The sequence below is a fragment of the Ranitomeya imitator genome, chromosome 1 (assembly GCF_032444005.1).
Source record: "Ranitomeya imitator isolate aRanImi1 chromosome 1, aRanImi1.pri, whole genome shotgun sequence".
Taxonomy (NCBI): Eukaryota; Metazoa; Chordata; class Amphibia; order Anura; family Dendrobatidae; genus Ranitomeya; species Ranitomeya imitator.
In genome coordinates, this window is record NC_091282.1 from 51,599,884 (window position 1) to 51,624,639 (window position 24,756).

Consider the following 24,756-nt stretch of genomic DNA (forward strand, 5'->3'; position numbering starts at 1 on the left):
GCTGGATCGGTTACCCCTGCAGACCCCTGCAGTGGCCAGCGGGTCGCAGGAACCGCCGCCCGAGCCCTCCTTGACTAGCCACAAAAGGTCCAGACAGGAACGTCGGTCTGAGTCCTCTTCGCGCTCCATCTCGCCGCTCGGCCCTCCCCCGCGGTTGGTGTCCCACCGATCCTCCTCCCCTGAGTCAGTTGAGGCATTATCTGATGCGCCTTCGGAGGATACTTCGGAGCTGGATCCTAACCAAATCGCCACCATGAGTGAGACAGTCCAGAACCTCATTGGGGCAATAAACCAAACATGTGGCATCAAGGATCCCTCTACGGAACCCGCAGATCAGGCGGTTTCGTTCAGACGGGCCAAACCACCTTCAAAATTTTTTGCTCCTCATCCTGAATTCGAGGAAATCGTGTCCAGAGAGAGAGAGAACCCCACTAGGCGTTTTCAGAGGGGAAAACGCCTGGGTGTGTTATATCCTTTTCCTCCAGAACTTGCCGCCAATTGGACGGCATCTCCCTCGGTGGACCCCCCTGTTTCCAGGCTGTCCACCAACACGGTGCTTCCTCTGTCCGGCGGAGCATCTCTGAAGGATTCTAACGATAGAGTTATAGAATCCTTCGCGAAATCTGCTTTTGAAGCGGCTTCAGCGGCTCTATGTCCAGCTTTTGCGTCCACTTGGGCTTCAAAATCCATCTCAAAATGGGCCAAGGATCTTCGGCGGGGTATCCTGGATGGGGCGTCTCCCGCGCAATTAGCGGAACTTGCCAACCAGATTTCCCATGCTGGTGAATATCTGGTTTCCGCCTCTCTGGATGCCGCGTCTTGTGCGGCTCAAGCTTCCAGCAATGCCGTTGCCATCCGCCGGACCGTTTGGCTCAAGGCCTGGCAGGCGGACTTGTCCTCCAAAAAGTCCCTCACTAGTCTGCCCTTCCAGGGCTCTTGCCTCTTTGGTTCCCAGCTGGACCAAATAATTAAGGACGCCACCGGGGGTACAAGTTCTCTTCTCCCCCAGGCTAAGCCTCGTCGCCCTCCTCCTAGACGACAGTTTCGTCCTTTTCGGCCTTTTCGTCGCTTCGCTGCGTCAAACTCCTTTTCCCAGCAGCAACAGAGGCCACAGGCACGTCAAGAGAAGAAGGCGGTGTCCTTTAGGCCCACTCCGTCCTGGCGTCCTCGTTTCTCCCAGGGTAGATCCTCCAGGCCCAGGACTGGAAGATCCACCTCGGCATGACTCTCGGCAAGACTCCAGCCCAACTCCCAGATTGAGCGGCCGTCTTCTCCTTTTCAGGGACGTCTGGATTTCCGCAGTAGAGGACGCATGGGTCAGGAAAGTTGTATCCTCGGGATACAAAATAGAGTTCGCTTCCCGACCTCGGGATCGTTTCTTCCAATCCCGTCCTCCAAGAGACCCCGCTCTAGTTCCGGGCTTCTTCTCAGCCATCGCTTCTCTGCTCAAATCCGGGGTAATCGTTCCTGTCCCAGAAAAGGAACGCTTCACGGGTTTCTACTCAAATCTTTTTGTGGTACCGAAAAAAGACGGCAAAGTTCGCCCCATTCTGGACCTCAAATTGCTGAACAGGAGAGTTCGCCTGAGACACTTCAGGATGGAATCCCTTCGTTCAGTAATTGCTTCCATGGAGGCTCAGGAGTTTCTATGCTCAATAGATATCCAGGACGCCTACCTCCATGTCCCGATATTTCCCGGACATCACCGTTTCCTGCGCTTTGCAGTGCAACGAGATCATTTTCAGTTCGTCGCCCTGCCGTTCGGTCTCGCAACCGCGCCAAGAGTGTTCACGAAAATCATGGCGGCGCTGATGGCCATCTTGAGAGTCAGAGGCCTGGTCCTATTTCCATATCTCAACGACATCCTCATCAAGGCTCCGTCCTTCGCTCAGGCCCACGAAAGCCTGTCCATTGTTCTCGACACCTTAGCCCGTTTCGGGTGGGTGGTAAACCGGAAGAAGTCCTGCCTTATTCCTTCTCAGCGCATCATCTTTCTGGGCATGCTTTTCGATACTCGTCAGAGCAGAGTCTTCCTTCCCACAGACAAGAGATCCACTCTCTGTCGGGACATACGCTTGCTCCAGGGTCCTCGACCTCCCTCCCTCCGTTCGGCCATGAAGGTTCTGGGGAGGATGGTAGCTACATTGGAAGCGATTCCCTTCGCCCAATTCCATTCACGACCCCTTCAGCAAGCCATTCTGTCTCAGTGGGACAGGTCGGTCTTCTCCCTGGATCGACCGATCAAACTCTCCTTTCGGGTCAGGCGGTCTCTCAACTGGTGGCTGACGTCACCTCTCATCTCCCAGGGCAGGTCCTTCCTTCCAGTTCACTGGCAGGTGGTGACAACGGACGCCAGCCTGCTCGGCTGGGGTGCGGTTTTTCGCCACCTGACGGTCCAGGGCCGCTGGTCGCTGCAGGAGTCATCTCTGCCGATCAACGTCCTCGAAATTCGGGCCATCTTCCTGTCCCTCCGCCACTGGGAAAGGATTCTCAGGGGCCTTCCAGTCCGGATCCAGACGGACAACGCCACGGCTGTGGCATATGTCAACCATCAGGGGGGGACTCGGAGCTCCTTGGCCCTTGCCGAGGTATCCAAGATCCTCCTTTGGGCAGAGGCAACGGTTCCGGTGATATCCGCGGTGCATATCCCCGGCGTGGAAAACTGGGCCGCCGACTTCCTCAGCCGCGAGGGCCTCGCGGCAGGGGAATGGTCCTTACATCCGGAGGTCTTCCATCAGATTTGTCTTCGATGGGGAACTCCGGATGTGGATCTCACGGCGTCCCGAGTCAACAGGAAGGTTCCGCAGTTCGTCTCCAGGTCCCGCGATCCTCTCGCAGTGGGCGTCGATGCTCTGGCCATTCCTTGGTCACAGTTCGAGCTGCCCTACCTGTTCCCACCCCTTCCATTACTTCCCAAACTGTTGAAGAAGATCAAAGCGGAAGGGGTGCCGGTCATCCTGATCGCCCCGGATTGGCCCAGGAGAGCTTGGTTCGCGGAGCTCGTCAACCTTCTCGCGGACGCTCCCTGGCGCCTTCCAGACAGGCCCGATCTGCTGTCCCAGGGTCCGATCAGCCACCCGAATTCTCGGTCGCTCAGTTTAACGGCGTGGCTGTTGAGACCGCGGTTCTGAGAGCGTCTGGCCTTTCGGACCGGGTGATTCACACCATGATTCAGGCTCGGAAGCCTTCGTCTTCCAGGATCTACTACCGCACCTGGAAGGCCTACTTCCGGTGGTGCGAGTCCAACCGCCTTCCGCCTTCATCGTTTTTTCCCTGCCTTCTCTTTTGGCCTTCCTTCAGGCAGGACTGGATTCGGGCCTGGCTCTTAGTTCTCTGAAGGGTCAGGTCTCTGCGCTTTCCATCCTCTTTCAGAAGACCTTGGCCTCTCGGCCACAGGTTAAGACCTTCTTTCAGGGGGTAGCCCACGCCGTCCCGCCGTACAGGGCCCCTGTGGAGGCATGGGACCTAAACCTGGTACTGGACGTTCTGAAGGTTTCTCCCTTTGAACCTCTTAGGGAGATTCCTCTATCAGTTTTATCATGGAAGGTAGCCTTTCTTGTGGCCATCACGTCCATTCGCCGCGTTTCCGAGCTGGCGGCCCTGTCTTGCCGTCCTCCGTTTTTGGTCATTCACCAGGACAAGGTGGTCTTCCGGCCCCCTCCTTCTTTTCTTCCTAAGGTGGTTTCCACCTTCCACCTCAACGAGGACATCGTTCTACCTTCCTTTTGTCCAGCTCCGACTCATCCTCTGGAGCGATCATTGAACAAGCTGGATCTTGTCAGGGCTGTGAGGATCTATCTGGACAGAACGTCCACTTTCCGGAAGACGGATTCCTTTTTCGTCATTCCTGATGGCACGCGCAGAGGCCAGCCGGCTTCTAAAGCCACTATTGCTCGATGGATCAGAATGGCAATCTTGGAGGCTTACCGGGTCAAGAACAGAGTGCCCCCTCCTGGGATTAAGGCTCACTCTACCCGGGCAGTCGGCGCCTCCTGGGCGGTGCACCACAGGGCTTCCGCCCTACAGCTGTGCAAAGCGGCAACTTGGTCTTCCATCCACACGTTCGCCAAATTTTACAAGGTCCATACCTACGCATCGGCGGACGCCAGCCTAGGCAGAAGGATCCTGCAGGCGGCAGTGGTGAGTCCTCTGACCTGATGGAAGTCTGTTTTTCCCGCCCTTGGGACTGCTTTGGGACGTCCCATGGTTCCTGTGTCCCCCAATGAGAGGCGATAAAGAAAACAGGATTTTTGGTTGCTTACTGTAAAATCTGTTTCTTGAAGCCTCCATTAGGGGACACAGCACCCTCCCAATGTTTTTGTTATATGTTCTCTGACTGTTCTCACGTTTACAGTTCTCAAGTTTGTGGTTATGGTTTTTCAACCTTGTTCTTTCTCCTACTACTTTCTCACTAACTGAAGAGTTTAATGCCAGTCGGTGGGGTGTACACTGCAGAGGAGGAGCTAATTTTGTTATTTGCATAGTGTCAGCCTCCTAGTGGCAGCAGCATACACCCCATGGTTCCTGTGTCCCCCAATGGAGGCTTCAAGAAACAGATTTTACGGTAAGCAACCAAAAATCCTGTTTTTGGGCTTTCGTTGGCTGTAAGCCATAAACATTAACAGAAATAAACACTTGAAATAAATCACTGTGTAATGACTCTATATAATATATTTCAAGTGTTTATTTCTGTTAATGTTGATGATTATGGCTTACAGCCAATGAAAGCCCAAAAGTCATTATTCTAATTTACCGATAATGACTTTAGGGTTTCCATTGGCTGTAAGCCATAATCATCAACATTAACAGAAATAAACACTTGAAATAGATCACTCTGTAATGACTCTATATAATATATTTCAAGTGTTTATTTCTGTTAATGTTGATGATTATGGCTTACAGCCAATGAAAGCCCAAAAGTCATTATTCTAATTTACCGAGATAATGACTTTAGGGTTTTCATTGGCTGTAAGCTATAATCATCAACATTAACAGAAATAAACACATGAAATAGATCACTCTGTAATGACTCTATATACTACGAGTTTCACTTTTTGTATTGAAGAACTGAAAAAAAAATAACTTTTTGATGATATTCTCATTTAGTGAGAAGCACTAGTATGTGCTGAAAGCAGCACAGAGTATTAAAGCGGGAGAGCGTGAAGTTGGGATAATTAGGAAATGATTGGACATTACATTTGTCTCCTTCCTTTCTTCCAGAACAGCCAGCAATTCCTCCCAGGGTCTGCCGAGAATCACCAACCATAACATCATCCAGCGCCCGGCGTCCCGGACACACGCCAGGATGGCGGAGAAAGCATCAACCAGAGAGCTCTCCAGACAGGTGGGGGGAACTGAAATCACGAGGGGGGCCCGTGTACCCCTGAGACTGCTGGGATGTGTTGTTCACCCCGTATGTTGCTGACAATCATGATGTCTACTGTTGGACAATGGATAAATCCATCGGCTGAATGTTGCCGACACTCATTTTTCAGATTCTAATCCTTGTCTCATTTTGCAGGAGAACGGTAGCTCCAGTCCTCCGGAGGTCTCAGATTTTGGCTTAAACGTTTCAGGTTTAAATAAAAATGGAGGAGAAGGCGTTTCACAGCGAAGGGTCAGTACAACTCACGCGAAGCAAGAAGCGAATAAAAGGGAAAGTGTCAGCGATACTGTGACCTCCAGCCAGAACGAATGTGTGTGCATGAGATGGAGACGCCGGAACAACTATTAGGATTCCTTGTCACAATCATAAAGGGGGCTTCCAAATTTGTGTCAATATCCAGAGTCCAGAAGCTTCTCACAGCTGAGAGTTTGCTACAATTGTATGCATTCTATGCAGTTTTTTTTAATAAACCAGACAGCCCAGACTTCAGGATGACATATTGGGCCACATTTACCCAGGAATTCTGGCACAAAGTTTTTTGTTTGTTTTTGTAATACCAAGTTATCAAAGTTTTGCGCCCATATAAATAGCCCACCCTGTATAACATCCGGCCCCTCAACCCTATTGTATGGTATTTGGCCTCACTCCCCCAGTGTATAACATTCAGCCCCATTGTCCCCAGTGTGTAACCTCCGGCCCATTAGCCCAGTTGTATAACATCCGGCCCCCATTGAATGACATCCGGACCCTCAACCCCAGTTGTATAACATCTGGCCTCTCAACCCCCCAGCCCCTCTCCCCAGTGTTCAACATCCAGCCCCCTCGTTCCCATTGAATAATATTCGGCCCCTCTTCCCCGATGTATAACCTCCAGTTCCTTGCTTCCCCCTGATGTATAACATCGGGTCCCTCACCCCTGGTGTGTAACCTTCAGTCCCTCGCTACTTCCCAAAGCATAACATCCGGCCCCCTCACCACCAGTGTATAACATCAGGCCCCACATCTCCCCAGGGGTGTATAACCTCCGGCCCCCCGCCATGCTGTCTGCCTTTACTAACATGTGACTGAACTGCCGGTGGTACAGAGCTCACTGATACCAGCGCTGTCCTGTAATAGGAGCCACCGGGGTAACAAGTCTGTTCCTGATATTTCTTCCTCCTGTATCTTCCCCCATCACCTGTGAGTGATATTATTGAGAAGTGGAAGGTATTGCAGCAACTCAGCCACGAAGTGGAGACCCCCGTAACACTGCAGAGCGGAGGGCCGAGACAGAGGGCATAAGAGTCACCACCGCTCTACTGACTCCATAACTGCATAATCCAGACCTCCTCTAGTATAACATCAGCACAAACACTGCGCCCCTCTGGGAGTTTCATGGCCAAGTAGTTGCATGCAGCCGTACATCACCAAGCACAATTAGGGGCGTCGGATGTATTGGTGTAAAGCCGCCATCACTGGACTAGGGGGACACGTGTTGTGTGCAGTGATGGATCACACTTCTCTATCTGCGTCTGATGGAGGAGTCTGGGTTTGGTGAAGGAGAATGTTACCCCTGACCTCATTGTGCGCGCTGTACAGATGGTGGAGGAGGATAATGTTATGGGCTGTTATCAGGGGGCGGCCGAGGCCTCTTAGTTCCAGTGAAGGGAAATCTTAATCTACAGGACAAGACATTGTGGACAATTGTAGCCTCCAGCTTTGTGGGAACAGTTTGGGGTTCACCCTTTTCTGTTCCCCATGACTGTGCCCAGTGCACAAGGTCCGTACAGACATGGGGGGAAGAACATGAGCGGCCGCACAGAGCCCGGACCTCAGCCCCATCCAATGTCTATAATGGAGAGTGTGAGCCCGACCTCCCCCCAATATCAGGGTCTGACCTCACTAATGATCTTCTGCATGAAGGGGCAGAAATTCCCCAAATCTTGGAGAATTCCTCCCAGAAGAGCTGGAGCACAGGGGAAGACTCCATATTAATGTCTATGGATGTAGGATGGGAGGTCAGAAAAGCTCCTGGAGGGGAATGTGGAGGGGTCACATACTTTTTCCCACGCAGTGTATGTAACGTTCCTTTCACTGAGAACAGATCTTCATAATGAATAAGAATTACGTAGACAGGTAATGTAGAATAATAAAACGCCTTTACTCTGCAGTCTTTGCAGGGACTTGGAAGCGATAACATCCCATTCACAGGCCTCAGTGCTCGGATGACTAAAGAACGGGGATGTCATCGCTTCCTGTCCTAGTGAAGACCCCCGCTTTGGCCTGCGCTGGGGTGACAGGTTATAGAGGCGATACTGTATGTATGGCGTCTTTTTTATTGCTTTACAACCCGGACTTTTACATAACTTAACTCTAAGTTTGACAACCTTTTAAAAAAAGAAAAAAAAAATGTTTTTTTCGATGTTCCCTTTACTTCTACAATACTGTGATTAGATTTTATTTTCATCCCATTGGTAAATCCTCCTGGAGAGATGGAGAAGATACAGTTTATACATTGTTGCACTTGTTTCTCTTTATGGTTTATGCTTTGTGATTTGCGCAGGGACAGATCATTGACTTTCGTGGAATGATCCAGGACGCAATAAAGGGGGCGTCCAACGAAATCGCTATGAACACCCTGAACTACAATCCGGACCCTTCTGTAAGTTTCACTGTCGGATTATACCTTGTATGGGGCAGCTTAGGCTACGTTCACATTAGCGTCGCGTCGCTGTTGCGTCGGCGACGCAGCGGCGACGCAGCGGCGACGCGCCCCTATGTTTAACATAGGGGACGCGTGCGTCTTTTTGCACGCGTTTTCCGACACGTGCGTCGTTTTAGACGCTAGCGTCGGACGCAAGAAAACGCTACAAGTTGCATTTTTCTTGCGTCCGATTTCGTCAAAAAACGACGCACGCGTCGCAAAACGCGCGCGTTTTTGCGCACGTTTGCGCGCGTTTTTCCGTGCGTCGCGCGTTGCGTCGCCGACGCAGGGCGGCGCAACGCTAGTGTGAACGTAGCCTTATAGGACTCCACATTCCCGATCATCGGCTCGTGGAAAAAGTGGCAGCGATCGACCGATGACCGAACAAACCGACTGTTCTTTAGCTAATTGCATCTGCTATGTGACCTAAATTATTTGCCGAAACTCTAAAACTTTTGGACATGTATGTGGTTTTTTTTTTCCTTTTTAAGTTTCAACATAAGTGACCGCACAATAATCATGATAAAATATGTGAAGGCTCTGAATAGGGACTATACCGATATATAAAGCACCGGTATAAACCTCTTTATACATTTTTTAATAGTTTATCTAACTTAGGATAGTAGTAATGTTTTTTTTTTTTTTTATTTCCAAGGAAAGATTACTGAAGCCGGTCAGCACATTTCTCGGTGCCAATAGCGAGATGAGAGAATTGGCTGCGGTGATAAGTCGCGTGAGTTTATGCTTTTTTTTTTTTTTTTAAAGAATTATGGAAGTGTATATAGTGATATGTAATGTATATACTATATATCAGGTACTGACACAATGAACTCCGACACCAGAAAAGTGACAAATCTATTGATTCATGATGGGTCCATTTAAATTGAAACATCTGATGTTGCTCCGTTGAAAGGGGGTTATCCAGGTTATTTTTTCACAGGGCTAAGCATTTATCATCAGGTATCTGCTACCTACCTGTCTCGGCTGCCGTGTGATGATATCTCCCCGCTCAGAGCGGTCACAGACTTCTCCTGCTTCCTGTGACGCAACGTCGACGAAGCAGCACCCTCTCTTCCGATTTGCTCTGTCGATGGGTCATCACTGCCGACGTCATGTTGATTAACTGCTCGATCAACCTAACGCAGCGGGGGCCCGGCTGTCAAATACTTATGACGTCCTGTTGACAGAGCAAATCAGAAGAGAATTTGCTGCTCTGTCGACGTGGTGTCACAGGAAGCAGGAGAATTGTGCACGAACGTCCTGAGGTGGGAGAGATCATTGCAGGACAGAGTACAGGTGGTCAGCAACTACCTGCCGGTAAGTGCTTAGTCCCGTAGGAAAAATGAAAAGAAGTCCTGCATCACCTCTTCTAAAGGGTTGTTTAATGTAAGAACACACAGGATATAATCAGACAGCACGCGCTCCATACCCACCTATCATATATACCTTCTGGTAGGAAGGTGAGGACATAACGTCATGGTCAACCCTTACAACGTCATGGTCAACCCTTCACTTGTTGATGAGCTTCAGAAAACTCCTATAACGATCATCAAATAGATGACAAATTGTGCCAACGAATGCAGGTAGCGCCCCTTCCACCGCCCTTCCATTTGGCTATGCCCCAAGGTTTGTGTGTCCGCTCCTCAGATGCAGATAAAGAGGTGCAGAGGTAGCTGTTGCACCCCAGGCGTGGTATCTGAGATGGGACCCTATAGACAATTATGGCATAACCTGTATACAAAGAGGAAATACCCCTTTACTTTCTCGATGTAGCATTGATACTATATGATTTTCCGCAGTGGGTCAGCTCTTATTGTCTCTTATTAGACATGAGCGAACTTAAAAGGGTTCAATCCAGACAAGTAGAGTCCGGTGCTAAACACCAAACATGAACTTCTCCCAGGAGTCCGTTGCAATGTTCAGCGCTCCGGGGAAAGTCCGATGCAGAGAGAGCGCTCAGAAGTCCGGGTCCCCAGTGTTTTCAATGGGGTTGTGGTACAGTTCTGGTACCCTAACCGAACTTTGGCATAAAGTTCAGGTTGGGTACCAGAACCCGGACTTCTACGGTTCCGCTCATCCCTATCTTTTTACTTTTTTTTAATCTCTTTAGGACATATACCTGCAGAACCCCAATGTACGGTGGGACGACATCATCGGGCTGGATGCAGCGAAGCGATTAGTGAAGGAGGCGGTGGTGTATCCTATAAGAGTGAGAACATGGCCCAACCCTTTTATCACTTCCGCACGATTACACAGTCATCAGATGAATGATTTATTTGTATTCTTCTCGCAGTACCCGCAGCTCTTCACTGGAATCCTGTCTCCTTGGAAGGGGCTCCTGTTATACGGCCCGCCGGGTAAAGGCAACCTTCATCAGCCCGAAATCACCAAACACCTTGTAGCTCATCTACAGGGAAAATGTGGCTGAAAAATGAAAGGAGTCCATATACATTTGATCTACCCCCTCCCTTAGTCAATGTGTATGATAATGTTCTGATGACAAGGGAAGTAAAAAAGGATCAGGCATGTCGGATTTAGACATGTCCTATTCCTTAGATCTTAAAGGGGCAAAAATAAAAGTTTCCCAAGCCCCCGGGAAAGTTTACTTTCTACCTGGACAATCCCTTTAAACGGTATAATCTAACAGCAGGGGTGTCTGGAATGGCGTATTCTCCTCTCCCTATTATTACACATGCTTAGTTCTGTGAACTGAGTCTTCATGAGTATTAATGGGAAAGGGGCGAGGTCGTCAGCCAAACGAGCGTTCAGCCGTTAGGAGAATTCGCAAACTGGACCCTGTGTCTTTATGGCATAGCCATGTCCTGAACGGAACACGGGCTGTAATTATTCTATGTATATGGGAACCTGATATCAGTAAGGTCTGTTTTATCTGATGCTTTTCAGGCACTGGGAAGACCTTGCTGGCTAAAGCCGTGGCCACAGAGTGTAACACCACATTTTTCAACATTTCTGCATCTACAATCGTCAGCAAGTGGAGAGGAGATTCGGAGAAACTAGTGCGGGTAGGATCGTTGATGGCCTCCATTATCATCTCATTATTTGCTGGTCCATGAATATATACTATTGCAGCAGTTTATTCCCAACAATGTAAATATATTGACATCACTCCATACAGTTCTTAAAGGGAGGGTGCCGTGATTTTAGTTTTTGTATTAATAATTATTGATTATATAATCAATTATTTTTAATACAAAAGTAAATGTAGTACTTTAATACTTTTTTATTTATTCATTTTTACTTTTGCCACTGGAGGCCGCCATTTTCATTAGTGTGGGTGTAAGTGTCTGGGCACGGCACTTGCACTCCTCACTTACGGCAGCCATGGGCATAGGAGTCAACAGTCGGGCTCCGACCGCTCCTCCTGCCTCTCAGCTGTGACTTGGCCACGCCCCCTGGGCTGCTACGTCACAGCTGTGAGAGGAGATCGCGGCCATTTTGTTTTTTTCCTCTGTCATCGCACACACAGCTCAGTGCATGCGATCATAGCAGGAGCTGCCAGGGAGAAGCTGCTGCTGGGAGCGAGGTTCAGGGTGAGTATCTGCAGCCAGGAGCTGTGATTGCAGCCTGTACTTAGTATTACAGCACAGACTGCAATCACTGCTCACTGCCGACCTGTTCAGAGCAGGGAGATCGTCACACTGCTCTGCCCTGAACATGACTCAGCACTTCCTGGGAGAGGACTGAAGGTAAGTACAGGGTTTATATTTTCTTATGCATCTACCACTGCTACCAGCCACTATATACCACTGCTACCTGCCCCTATATACCACTGCTACTAGCCCCTATATACCACTGCTACTAGCCACTATATACCACTGCTACCTGCCCCTATATACCACTGCTACCAGCCACTATATACCACTGCTACCAGCCACTATATACCACTGCTACCAGCCACTATATACCACTGCTACCTGCCCCTATATACCACTGCTACCAGCCACTATATACCACTGCTACCTGCCCCTATATACCACTGCTACCTGCCACTATATACCACTGCTACCAGCCACTATATACCACTGCTACCTGCCCCTATATACCACCGCTACCTGCCCCTATATACCACCGCTACCTGCCCCTATATACCACCGCTACCTGCCCCTGTATACCACTGCTACCTGCCCCTGTATACCACTGCTACCTGCCCCTGTATACCACCGCTACCTGCCTCTGTATACCACCGCTACCTGCCCCTGTATACCACCGCTACCTGCCTCTGTATACCACCGCTACCTGCCTCTGTATACCACCGCTACCTGCCTCTGTATAGCACCTACCACTGCTGCCTGCCTCCATATATCATCTACTACTGCTGCCTGCCTCCATATATCATCTACCACTGCTGCCTGCCTCTATATACCATCTACCACTGCTGCCTGCCTCTATATACCATCTACCACTGCTGCCTGCCTCTATATACCATCTACCACTGCTGCCTGCCTCTATATACCATCTACCACTGCTGCCTGCCTCTATATACCATCTACCACTGCTGCCTGCCTCTATATACCATCTACCACTGCTACCTCTGTCGTGTGTAGCTAATCTAGTCTTGTGTAGCTAATCCTGTCCTGTGTACAGTATCACACAAGATAGGATTAGATACACGGCGCAGCACAGTATCACACAGGACAGGATTAGATACACGGCGCAGCAGTCAGTATCTAATCCTCTCCTATGCACTCCTCTCCCCCTGCGTGTCTTTCCCCATTGTGGTTTATTATTTTTGTTGTGGGAGATGAGGGAGTCGAGGATTATGCGTTCGGTATGGTATAAAAAAGATTAATAAAGGACTTTATTCTGGCCGAGTCTTTATTTACAATACATGTGAGATCTATGTGGCGGCATTATGGGTGATCTATTTGGCGGTATTGTGTGAGAAGCATATGGTGGTATGTGAGAACACTGGCGGTATTATGTGTGATCTATATGGTGGTATGTGAGAACACTGGCGGTATTATGTGTGATCTATATGGCGGTATGTGAGAACACTGGCGGTATTATGTGTGATCTATATGGCGGTATGTGAGAACACTGGCGGTATTATGTGTGATCTATATGGTGGTATTATGTGAGAACTGTATGACAGTATTGTGTGATCTATTTGATAGTATTGTGTGTGATCTATATGGCGGTATTATGTGAGAACACTATGGCAGTATTATCTTCAGAAAGCGGACCCATTCTATGGTGGTTCTGGCTGAGCACCTGCACGCGGGTCTGGGGTAATAGAGGGTAAAGCATGACCTCCAGTTAGGTGCAGTCAGGGCTGGTGAGGCAGCTGAAGAGAGGGGTCTCATTTTTATCGTTACTATATGGCTACATTTCCTTCCCAGCGTCACCCCGGACTGCGCCTGTCGCCTCGCTTTCACACATTGCCAGGACAGGATGGAGAAGACAGGATCTGAGGAGGGGAATGGAGTCTTTGTATGCAAAGTCTGGATCAGAACAGGCCATCAATCCGCAGAAATGTTTCCTGGATTTCTGTGGAGCAGACGGTCCATCCATGTGTATAAAAGACAGCGCTCTATGTACAATCCCTGGCTGCTCCGCACACCAAACAGGGGGCCCCTATAGACCAGCACTCTGCTCTCCTGAAATACTCTGTGCTGCTGTCACCCTGCTCCCTCCACCACATATCTCCCAGAATCCTTGCTGCCTGCCATCCTCGGTGACTGTCTACTTGTCAGTATAAGGCTGCCGTCCACTATCAGTATTTGGTTTGTATTTTACCTCAGTATTTGTAGCCAAAACCAGGAGTGGGTGATAAATGCAGACGTGGTGCATATGTTTCTATTATACTTTTCCTCTATTTGTTCCACTCCTGGTTTTGGCTACAAATACTGAGGTAAAATACTGACCAAATACTGCTAGTGTGACGGCAGCCATACTCTGCAGTCACCAACAAAATGGCTGCTCACTGGGTTCCTGAATATCATCCTCTCTAATCCCTTAGCAGACACCCAGAAGGGGAGGAGACATCACACAGGTCAGCAGACTCCGCCCATATTTACTGCAGTGCTGTAATGTGAGCTATTTCTACACTAGGTTTTTCTGAAATTTCAGCAGCTGCTCCCCCTAGTGTTGAAAAGTGGAAATTCCAAAACTTTTCAAATTATTTTTCATATTTTACTAAATTATAAACAAATGATAATATTTTTTAAGAAAATGTAATCATTAATTCTTTACATTTTTACAATTTCTGAAAAAAAAATTTTTTTGATGGCACCTTCCCTTTAAGCCTCTCATACACTTTACATAGCCATCGTTCAGCCATCAGCGCTCCCGTGTTCTCTAAGAGAGGGCTACTGTGGCCGCCAATTATCACTGAGAATAAAAAGATCGGCAGTCCGAATTCAAAACAAGCCAGATCCTTCTGACCAACAATATCCTCTATCGAGGGGACAGGCAGGAGGCCCACATTAGACAGATTGATATCTGTTTCATTTACTATATATAAAAAAAATAACGTTATTAGTCTACACTCTATCTACTGCAATTCCTAATAAAGATTTTTTTTTTTCATGTTCAGGTTTTATTTGAACTTGCCCGATACCATGCTCCGTCCACCATTTTTCTTGATGAGCTTGAATCTGTGATGAGCCAGAGAGGATCCGGACCGGGGTAAGTAGAAGTCTAACCTCCCCTATTAGATGAAAATGGGCCCTTGAACAACAACTCATTGAGTCACCCAATGTACACTCATCAACGTTGAAATTGCAACACCGAGAAGGAAAAGTGATGGAAATCACAGGATGGAGACGTTCGTGATCTGCAAATGATGGACAAATGGAAGCAAAATTTTCAGTACATTTTGATATAGTCAGTCTGGAATATGAGCCATGTGCAGAAATCCCAGCACTTGCAGCCTCGGCTGCTATCAATGAGGCTGTTATTGGTCGTCTGAGGAAGTTTTGGCCACACTGAATGGGCAAATCATCAAGATCCATTGCTGGCAGCTCCTTTGTAATCACAATGACGTCCCAGATGCGCTCGATGGAGTCCAAAGACACTGCAGCCATGGGAGCACGTTTAGGCCACTCAGGATGCTCACTAACAAGTTGCGTCCTGGCGTTGTTGTGTTGAAAAGAGACTTTGGAGAAATGGCTGCACCCCTGGTTCCTCCATGAAGTCGATGAGACGCTGAGCTGGAATGAATGAAGGCTAGATGTCCGTCTACCATACATTATGCCATTCACCTAGAAGTAGGACCAGTCAGACATTCCCTCGTGAAGACGTCTTCATGTGGTTACCCATGTGGCCCCCAGACCAATCTCCGGCCATCATTGAGTCCAAGAAAAAGTCCAAGAAAAAAGTAGGGACACATCACTGAAGAGGACAGACCTCCATTGCCATCTTAGTATACACCATTATAGACTTTGACAGAGATGGCGTGACGACAGTGGAACGTTGGCTGATATCCCAAAGTTCTCCAAACTCTTTCTGATGGTTTTTGTAGTCCATTTTGACTCTTTAGGCTTGGCATCTTACGTCATGCTTTAAATCTGATGACACCATGCGGACAACGCCATGAAGAGGCCTTTACGAGGGAACATCACATTGGTCCTACACCTGGGATTATAATGTGGGGTGGAGTAATGTACAGTAGCTGGGCCCTTCTAGTCTTCATTCCAGGTGCACTAATAGCTCGGCGTTACATTGATTTGGTGGTGTGGCCATTTCTGCAGAGTTCCAGACATTATTTTTTCAACACGACAACGCCAGGCCGCATATTGGTGGCGCTATTCTGAGCAGCCTGCATGTCCTAAACGTGCTACCATGACCTACAGCTTCTCCAGACTTGTCTCCCATCCAGAACATCTGGGATATCATTGGTCGGTGATTTCAGTGTTGAAGATTGTACACCACAGACTGTATTGCCCAATATTGCATTTTTTTTAGTCGATGATGTAGCAAGCGTTAAATATTAGCCAAAAAAATCCAATGTTCCCACCTGGAGTTTTGAATGATAACGAATGTTCATCTGTCAAAATATATAATCATTCATTTCACATCTGACGGACATTTTTCCTGACTCAGGATGAATTCAGGTTCTTTCCATTTGCTGTGTGATTTGTGCAGCGGATATTACACTACAGATCTGCAGCGGCTAACAGTGCAGTACAGGCTGTGAAAACCCCTTACCTACAGTGGGGGAAAAAAGTATTTAGCCATCAATTGTGCAAGTTCTCCCACTTAAAAATGATGAGCGAGGCCTGTAATTGACATCATAGGTAGACCACAACTATGAGAGTCACAATGAAAAAACAAATCCAGAAAATCACCTTGTCTGATTTGGCAAGATTTGTTTTGCAAATTATGGTGAAAAATAAGTATTTGGTCATTAACAAAGTTCATCTCAATACTTTGTAATATATCCTTTGTTGGCAATGACAGAGGTCAAACGTTTTCTGTAAGTCTTCACAAGGTTGCCACACACTGTTGTTGGTATGTTGGCCCATTCCTCCATGCAGAGCTCCTCTAGAGCAGTGATGTTTTGGGCCTGTCGCTGGGCAACACGGACTTTCAACTCCCTCCAAAGGTTTTCTATGAGGTTGAGATCTGGAGACTGGCTAGGCCACTCCAGGACCTTCATATGCTTCTTACGAAGCCTCTCCTTCGTTGCCCTGGCAGTGTGCTTGGGATCATTATCATGCTGAAACACCCACCCACGTTTCATCTTCAATGCCCTTGCTGATGGAAGGAGGTTTGCGCTCAAAATCATGGCCCCATTCATTCTTTCATGTACATGGATCGTCCTGGTCCCTTTGCAGAGAAACCTCTCCAAAGCATGATGCTGCCACCCCCATGCTTCACAGTAGGTATGGTGTTCTTTGGATGCAACTCGGCATTCTGTCTCCCCCAAACACAACGAGTTTTGTTTCTACCAAACAGTTCTACTTTGGTTTCATCAGAGCATATGACATTCTCCCAATACTCTTATAGATAATCCAAATGCTCTCTAGCAAACTTCAGACGGGCCCGGACATATTCTGTCTTATGCACGGGGACACTTCTGGCACTGCAGGATTTGAGTCCCTGGTGGTGTAGTGTGTTACTGATGGTAGCCTTTGTTATGGTGGTCCCAACTCTATGCAGGTCATTCACTAGGTCCCACCATTTGGTTCTGGGATTTTTGCTTACCTTTCTTGTGATCATTTTGACCTCACGGGGTGAGATCTTCCGCCCCAGATCGAGGGATATTATCAGTGGTCTTGTATGTCTTCCATTTTCTTGTTATTGCTCCCACAGTTGATTTCATCACACCAAGCTGCTTGCCTATTCCAGACTCAGTCTTCCCAGCCTGGCACAGGGCTACAATTTTGTTTCTGGTGTCATTCGACAGCTCTTTGGTCTTCACCATAGTGGAGTTTGGAGTCAGACTGTTTGAGGTTGTGGACAGGTGTCTCTTATACTGATAACAAGGTCAAACAGGAGCCATTACTACAGGTAATGAGTGGAGGACAGAGGAGCCTCTTAAAGAAGAAGTTACAGGTCTGTGAGAGACAGGAATCTTGCATGTTTTTAGGTGACCAAATACTTATTTTCCACCATAATTTGCAAAAAAAATCTTACCAAATCAGACAAGGTGATTTTCTGGATTTGTTTTCTCATTTTGACTCTCATAGTTGTGGTCTACCTATGATGTCAATTACAGGCCTCTCTCATCTTTTTAAGGGGGAGAACTTGCACAATTGGTGGCTGACTAAATACTTTTTTTCCCCACTGTATGCAGTGGCTTGGGAAAGTATTCACCCCCCCCCCCCCCCCGGCTTTTTACCTATTTTGTTACATTACAACCTGTGTGTAAATATGTGTGTAATCTGATTTGTGTGTGATACATCAGCACTAAATCGTCTACATTAGTGCGGTGACAAAAATATAAGCATAAACTAAATAGCTAAAAATTGACATGTGCGTATGTATTCACCTCGTTTGCTATGAAGCCCCTAAAAATGCTTTGTGCAAGCAATTATCTTCATAAGTCACATACATACTAAAAGGACGCCCCCTGTGTGCAATCTAAATGTCACATGTCTGTCAGTATTAACACTTTACCTTTTCTGAAAGACCACAGAGCAGAGGCGTAGCTAAGGGTTCAGCTCGGGGGTGAACCATCTGAGTGGACCCCTAAACCTCGATTACAACTATGGTGGCACACTTTAATCATGGGTATAGGGGGAACCTCAGCAGATGATCCTGCTGTAATTGAAAATATATAATGGCCCCCTCATTAGCCCCCACGTTGTATCTCCCTTGGATTCTGGTCTCTGTCCCTTTCTGTGGGCTGCAAATTGCAGAAAATAAAAACAACCAGTAAATGCGTATAGAGTCCATCATATGGGAATAGGTCCCTGAATGAATCCAGGTAACCCTAAAAAGAATACTCTTGTCTGGACAAGACCCTAAAGAGGTGAATGGAAAGAAAGAGGAAAGCAGAAAAAAGGGGGGGAGGTAAAATATCACACAATGAAAGAAGAAAGTGCGCCCCCCTGTATGTCATCTCTTCTTTTCTTCCCTTCTCCCCATTTGTGGGCCATGTTATTCAGACTGAGTATACATATGCATATATACGTGATTGTGATTATCTATACTTACCTACTGGCTGTTCCCATTTATATTCTATTTGGCTCTTCATCATATATATTTATCCTCAACTTTATGGGGATTTTTATTGTTTATATAAATGGCATTTTGATGTTTGTTACCTTGTATTTACTGATATGAGATGAGACACATTGGACTGATAGGACCCTGACCCCGGCTACAGGACCACATTACAAGACAGAGAGAGCGAGACGCTGAGAGAGAGACAGAGACTGAGAGAGACAGAGACTGAGAGAGAGAGACACAGAGAGAGACAGAGAGAGAGAGGGACACAGAGACAGAGAGCGAGACCTTGACTGAGAGAGACAGACAGAGAGACTGAGAGAGACAGACAAAGAGACAGAGACTGAAGTGAGACTGACAGAGAGAGAGAGAGAGCGAGACAGAGAGACACAGAGAGTGAGTGAGAGAGAGAGCGAGACAGAGAGAGAGCGAGACAGACAGAGCGACACAGAGAGAGAGCGCGACACAGACAAAGAGCGACACAGACAGAGAGAGCGACACAGACAGAGAGAGCGACACAGACAGAGACTGACAGACAGAGAGAGACTGACCCTGAGAGACAGAGAGAGCGAGACATAGCATGAGACAGAGAGCGAGGGAGACTGACAGAGACAGAGCAAAACGGATGCAAGAAACCTCAGGGACTTGTCAGGAGTGGAACAGTGTCCTGCCTCCTCCTTACTGCACAGTGCGGTCACCTCCAGCCCCTGCAGCCTGAGCTCCTACATCGTCCTATCTCCTGCCCGGCTGCTCCTGTGTGCAGGGCTCAGGGAGGGAAGAAGCAGCGTCCTGTAGTCTCTTCAGCAGACACCACACAGCTGGCAATGTGTGTGTGTCTGCAGTATGCTCTGCTGGAGGCAGCAGGTACAGTGCCGGCACCCAGCGTCCCCGGACACATGCTCCTCTACAGAACAGACCGCGGCAGTGCAGGGAGATTCTGTCCCTGCTCTACCGCAGAGTTCAACTATATTGGCGTGCACAGCAGGCTAATATAGTTAAGGGTAGCGTAGCTCCAGATGGGCCCCCTCTGAGCTCCGGGCCCGGGGCAACCGCACCCTCTGCCCCCCCTGGTAGCTACGCTACTGCCACAGAGGCTGCAACACCATTAACAAGAGGCACCACTAACCAAACACCATGAAGACCAAGGAGATCTCCAAACAAGTCAGGGACAAAGTTGTTGAGAAGTACAAGTCAGGGTTGGGTTCTAGAAATATCTCAATCTTTGATGATCCCCTGGATCACCATCAAATCCATTATCATCAAATGGGAAGAACATGGCACCACAACAAACCTGCCAAAAGAGGGTGCCCAACAAAACTCTCAACCTGGGCAAACAGGGCATTACTCCGAGAGGCATCAGACCAAAGGTAACCCTAAAAGAGCTGCAGACTTCCAAAGCAGAGACTGGAGTAACTCCATCAACCACAATAAGCCATACACTCCATAGAGGTGGCCTTTAGGTGAGATCGGGAAAAATAAAGTCTTTAGTTACACAAAATAATTGTAAGGCTCGTTTTGAATTTGGCAAAAGACATACGGGAGACTCTCCAAATGTATGGAGGAAGGTGCTGTGGTCAGATAAGACCAAACTGTAATTTTTTGACCACCAAAGTATATCCTATGTCTGGCACCAAACCAACACCGCTCATCACCCTAAAAACACCATCCACACAGTGAAACATGGTGGTTGCAGCATCATTCTGTGGGCAGGATTTTTGGCAGCAGGGACAGGGAAAACGGTCTGCTTCCAGGGGAAGATGGATGGTGCAAAATGCAGGGATATTCTTTAGCAAAACCTATTTGTCAGTGATTTGAGACTGGGACGGAGGTTCATCTTCTAACAAGACAATGTCGCAAAGCAAACTGCTAAAGCAACACTCGAGTGGTTTAAGGGGAGACGTGTAAATGTTTTGGAGTGGCCTAGTCACAGCCCAGACCGTAATCCAAGTGAGAATCTGTGGTCAGACTTGAAGATTGCTGTTCCCCAGAGGAAACCATCTAACTTGAAGGAGCTGGAGTAGTTTTGCCTTGAGGAATGGGCAAAAATCCCAGCGGCAAGATGTGGAAAGTTCAGAGACTTATCCGAAGCGACTTGCAGCTGTAATTGCCGCAAAAGGAGGCTCCATAAAGTCCTGACTTTAGGAAGGGGTGAATAGTTATGCACACTGAAGTTTTCAGTTATTTTATCCTATTTGTTGTTTGCTTCACAATAAAAAGAAACCAAATGTTCACAGTAGACATGCTATTCACATGAACTAATTCGAACCTTGAAAAAAAAGTGAAATTTCAGGTTAGCAAAACACAGAAAATGCCAAAGGGGGTTCATTCCTTCACAAGCCATTGTATGCAGTGGGAGAAAAGGCAGGCATGCTGTTTACTGGGTGAAATCTGTAGCAAAATCTGAACGAAACATGTATGTACTTCACTGTGGAATCCCTGCTGATTTTGGGGACTGGCGCTGATTTCTGCCACAGATCCGCATGAGGATGATCCCTTATGGTCACTCGATCTTTGTGCACATAAGTAACACGCTATTTATCTGTATGGCAGATATTGTTTCCCCAATGTAGCTTAAATCCACGTGAATTTTGGCCTCCATTTTCATTTATTTGCAATTATTAAAAAAATAATCCCTAAAAATGGATGTAACTGATATGTATGGGATCTGATTTTTTTTTTTTTTTGTATTATTATTCCCTAACAAACAGGCAACCCCCACATGTATTCAGGCTGTCCAGCAGTCACAAATCATGCAGCTGCGTCGTCATAAACTAAATCTCCGAGCACGCCGAAATACTAGGAGACCACCCGAGCATGCTTGGAGAAACTCGAGTAACGAGCGCACTCGCTCATCACTATCTATTATCTATCTATCTATCATCCATCTATTATCTATCTATTATCTATCTATCTATCTATTATCTATCTATCTATCATCCATCTATTATCTATCTATTATCTATCTATCTATCTATTATCTATCTATCACCTATCTTCCATCTATTATCTATCTATCATCTATCTATCTATTATGTATTTATCTATTATCTTTCTATTATCTATCTATGTATCTATTATCTATCTATCATCCATCTATTATCTATCTATTATCTATCTATTATCTATCTATCACCTATCTTCCATCTATTATCTATCTATCATCTATCTATCTATCTATCTATTATCTATCTATCTATTATGTATTTATCTATTATCTATCTATTATCTATCTATTATCTATCTATCTATTATCTATCTATCTATTATCTATCTACCTATTATCTATTATCTATCTATTTATCTATCTCTCTATTATCTATCTATCCCATATCTATCTATTTATCTATCTCTCTATTATCTATCTATTATCTTTCTATTACTATATCTATCTATTTTGAGGGTTCTGGCTGTGAATTTATTGTACTTGGTTGATGAAATTTCATGGTTCCTTTTGAGATGTATTTGAGAAGAAAAAAAAAATCACATGGTATATGAATGGTCCCTGTGCCATTCGGGGTTCTTTTTTTTTTTTTTTTTTTTTTTTTTTTAATTTGCAGGCGTATGGTATATATTTAAATTTTAACCCCTTCATGACCTTGGGATTTTTCGTTTTTCCGTGTTCGTTTTTCACTCCCCTCCTTCCCAGAGCCATAACTTTTTTTATTTTTCCGTCAATTTGGCCATGTGAGGGCTTATTTTTTGCGGGACGAGTTGTACTTTTGAACGACATCATTGGTTTTAGCATGTCGTGTACTAGAAAACGGGAAAAAAATTCCAAGTGCGGTGAAATTGCAAAAAAAGTGCAATCCCACACTTGTTTTTTGTTTGCCTTGTTTGCTAGGTTCACTAAATGCTAAAACTGACCTGCCATTATGATTCTCCAGGTCAGTACGAGTTCATAGACACCTAACATGACTGGGTTATTTTTTATCTAAGTGGTGAAAAAAAATTCCAAACTTTGCTAAAAAAAAAAAAATTGCGCCATTTTCCGATACTCGTAGCGTCTCCATTTTTCGTGATCTGGGGTCGGTTGAGGGCTTATTTTTTGCGTGCCGAGATGACGTTTTTAATGATAGCATTTTTGCGCAGATACGTTCTTTTGATCGCCCGTTATTGCATTTTAATGCAATATCGCGGCGACCTAAAAAGCGTAATTCTGGCGTTTCGAATTTTTTTCTCGCTACGCCGTTTAGCGATCAGGTTAATGCTTTTTTTAATTGATAGATCGGGCGATTCTGAGCACGGCAATACCAAATATGTGTAGATTTGATTTTTTTTTATTGATTTATTTTGATTGGGGCGAAAGGGGGGTGATTTAAACTTTTATATTTTTTTTATTTTTTTCACATTTTTTTAACTTTTTTTTTAACTTTTGCCATGCTTTAATAGCCTCCATGGGAGGCTAGAAGCAGGCACAGCACGATCGCCTCTGCTACATAGCAGAGATCTGCTGATCGCTGCTATGTAGCAGAAATGGAGGTGTGCTGTGAGCGCCGTCCACAGGGTGGCGCTCACAGCCACCGGTGATCAGTAACCATAGAGGTCTCTAGGACCTCTATGGTTACCATCCTGATGCATCGCCGACCCCCGATCATGTGACGGGGGTCGGCGATGACGTCATTTCCGGCCGCCCGGCCGGAAGCGGTAGTTAAATGCCGCTGTCTGCGTTTGACAGCGGCATTTAACTAGTTAATAGGTGCGGACAGATCGCGATTCTGCCCGCGCCTATTACGGGCACATGTCAGCTGTTCAAAACAGCTGACATGTCCCGGCTTTGATGCGGGCTCACCGCGGAGCCCTGCATCAAAGCGGGGCTTCTGACCTCGGACGTACTATCCCGTCCGAGGTCAGAAAGGGGTTAAAAGGGGTTGTTCATGATTCGAAAAACCTGTTTTCTTTCAGAAACAGCGCCACCCTTGACCATGGGCTGTGTGTGGTATTGCAACTCAACTCTATTCACTTCTATGCAGCCGACTTGCAAAACCAAACCCAACCCATGGTCGGGAGTGTTGCTTTTCATGATGAAAACGTCTGAAGGATGTTTTACAGCCTTTTTTTTTTTTTAAGTTTTAGTTTTAGCAAAACAACCTTTTTTAAAAATGCTCTTACTAACATCAGCGGGATGTGACAATTTAAAGGGATTTTGGAAGATTGGAAAGAAAAAAAAATTGCATTTTTTTTCCCTCAAACAGAGGCGAGCACGAGGGAAGTCGCAGGATGAAAACAGAATTACTAGTTCAGATGGACGGCTTGTCCCGATCAGACGACCTGGTGTTCGTCCTCGCCGCCTCCAATCTCCCTTGGTAAGAGATGAGGACGGCGCTGCCCCCAGATCCGCAGAAAGGGCCTTAGTTTTGCTTAAAACATTTAAAGATTAATTGGGAGCTCTTCCCTCTAATGTTTATTCCTCAGAATAAAATATAATCTTTAATAACCTGCCGGCGGCGGCCATATGCCAGTATTTACCGAGCCTCCTCCAACTCTACAGCCAAGTTATTTACTACGGTTTATGCTGAGAAGGGTTTTAACTTCCAAGTATAAAGTACTTAAAGCTGCAGAAGTCCGGGCTAAATGTGGCCGGGGGCTGGGGGGCGCTGTAATCTGATTTATAGCCATGTGCATATGTGAGATCTGATCATCTACTGCCATCGGGGGAGGGGAGCGCAACCGGCCCACCACCCTCATCATCTCTCTGTAATCTTACTTCTATAAGCATCGCAGGGATGTAATCCCTAAACATAAACTACTGGCGCTGTGCAAAAAAATAAAACTACTCAATTCTGGCTTACGTTTTTGGCCATAGTTCACAGGGGCGTAATACAGTTTTAGGGCTCATTCCCACCAGCGATGAAATTGGACGAATGCAATCCAATTAAAAATCGGATTGCATTCCTACCAATGTTATTTTATCATTGTGTGTTCACCTGCATTTTTTTTTTCCATCACGGATCTGATGATCAGACTGGAAAAAAAAATCACAACATGCTGCGATAATAATCAGGGCTTGTTTTCACTTGCGAGGAACACATCCGTGTCTCGCATGTGGAAACGA

General features: G+C 46.7%; 1 protein-coding gene across 3 annotated transcripts in view; it reads left to right on the forward strand.

Annotated features, from left to right (window-relative positions):
• The window catches only part of KATNAL2 (katanin catalytic subunit A1 like 2), a 59,801-nt gene that overhangs the window by 13,799 nt on the left and 21,246 nt on the right, over positions 1-24,756 (forward strand). For 2 of the 3 annotated variants that reach the window (XM_069746506.1, XM_069746514.1), the window contains exons 5-13: positions 5,221-5,344; positions 5,522-5,617; positions 7,929-8,027; positions 8,725-8,802; positions 10,180-10,278; positions 10,363-10,426; positions 10,974-11,092; positions 14,626-14,717; positions 23,897-24,007. In XM_069746506.1, coding sequence (XP_069602607.1) covers positions 5,221-5,344; positions 5,522-5,617; positions 7,929-8,027; positions 8,725-8,802; positions 10,180-10,278; positions 10,363-10,426; positions 10,974-11,092; positions 14,626-14,717; positions 23,897-24,007 — 882 coding nt within the window. The remainder of the gene's footprint in view (positions 1-5,220; positions 5,345-5,521; positions 5,618-7,928; positions 8,028-8,724; positions 8,803-10,179; positions 10,279-10,362; positions 10,427-10,973; positions 11,093-14,625; positions 14,718-23,896; positions 24,008-24,756) is intronic. The other variant, XM_069746521.1, reaches the window with a different exon arrangement.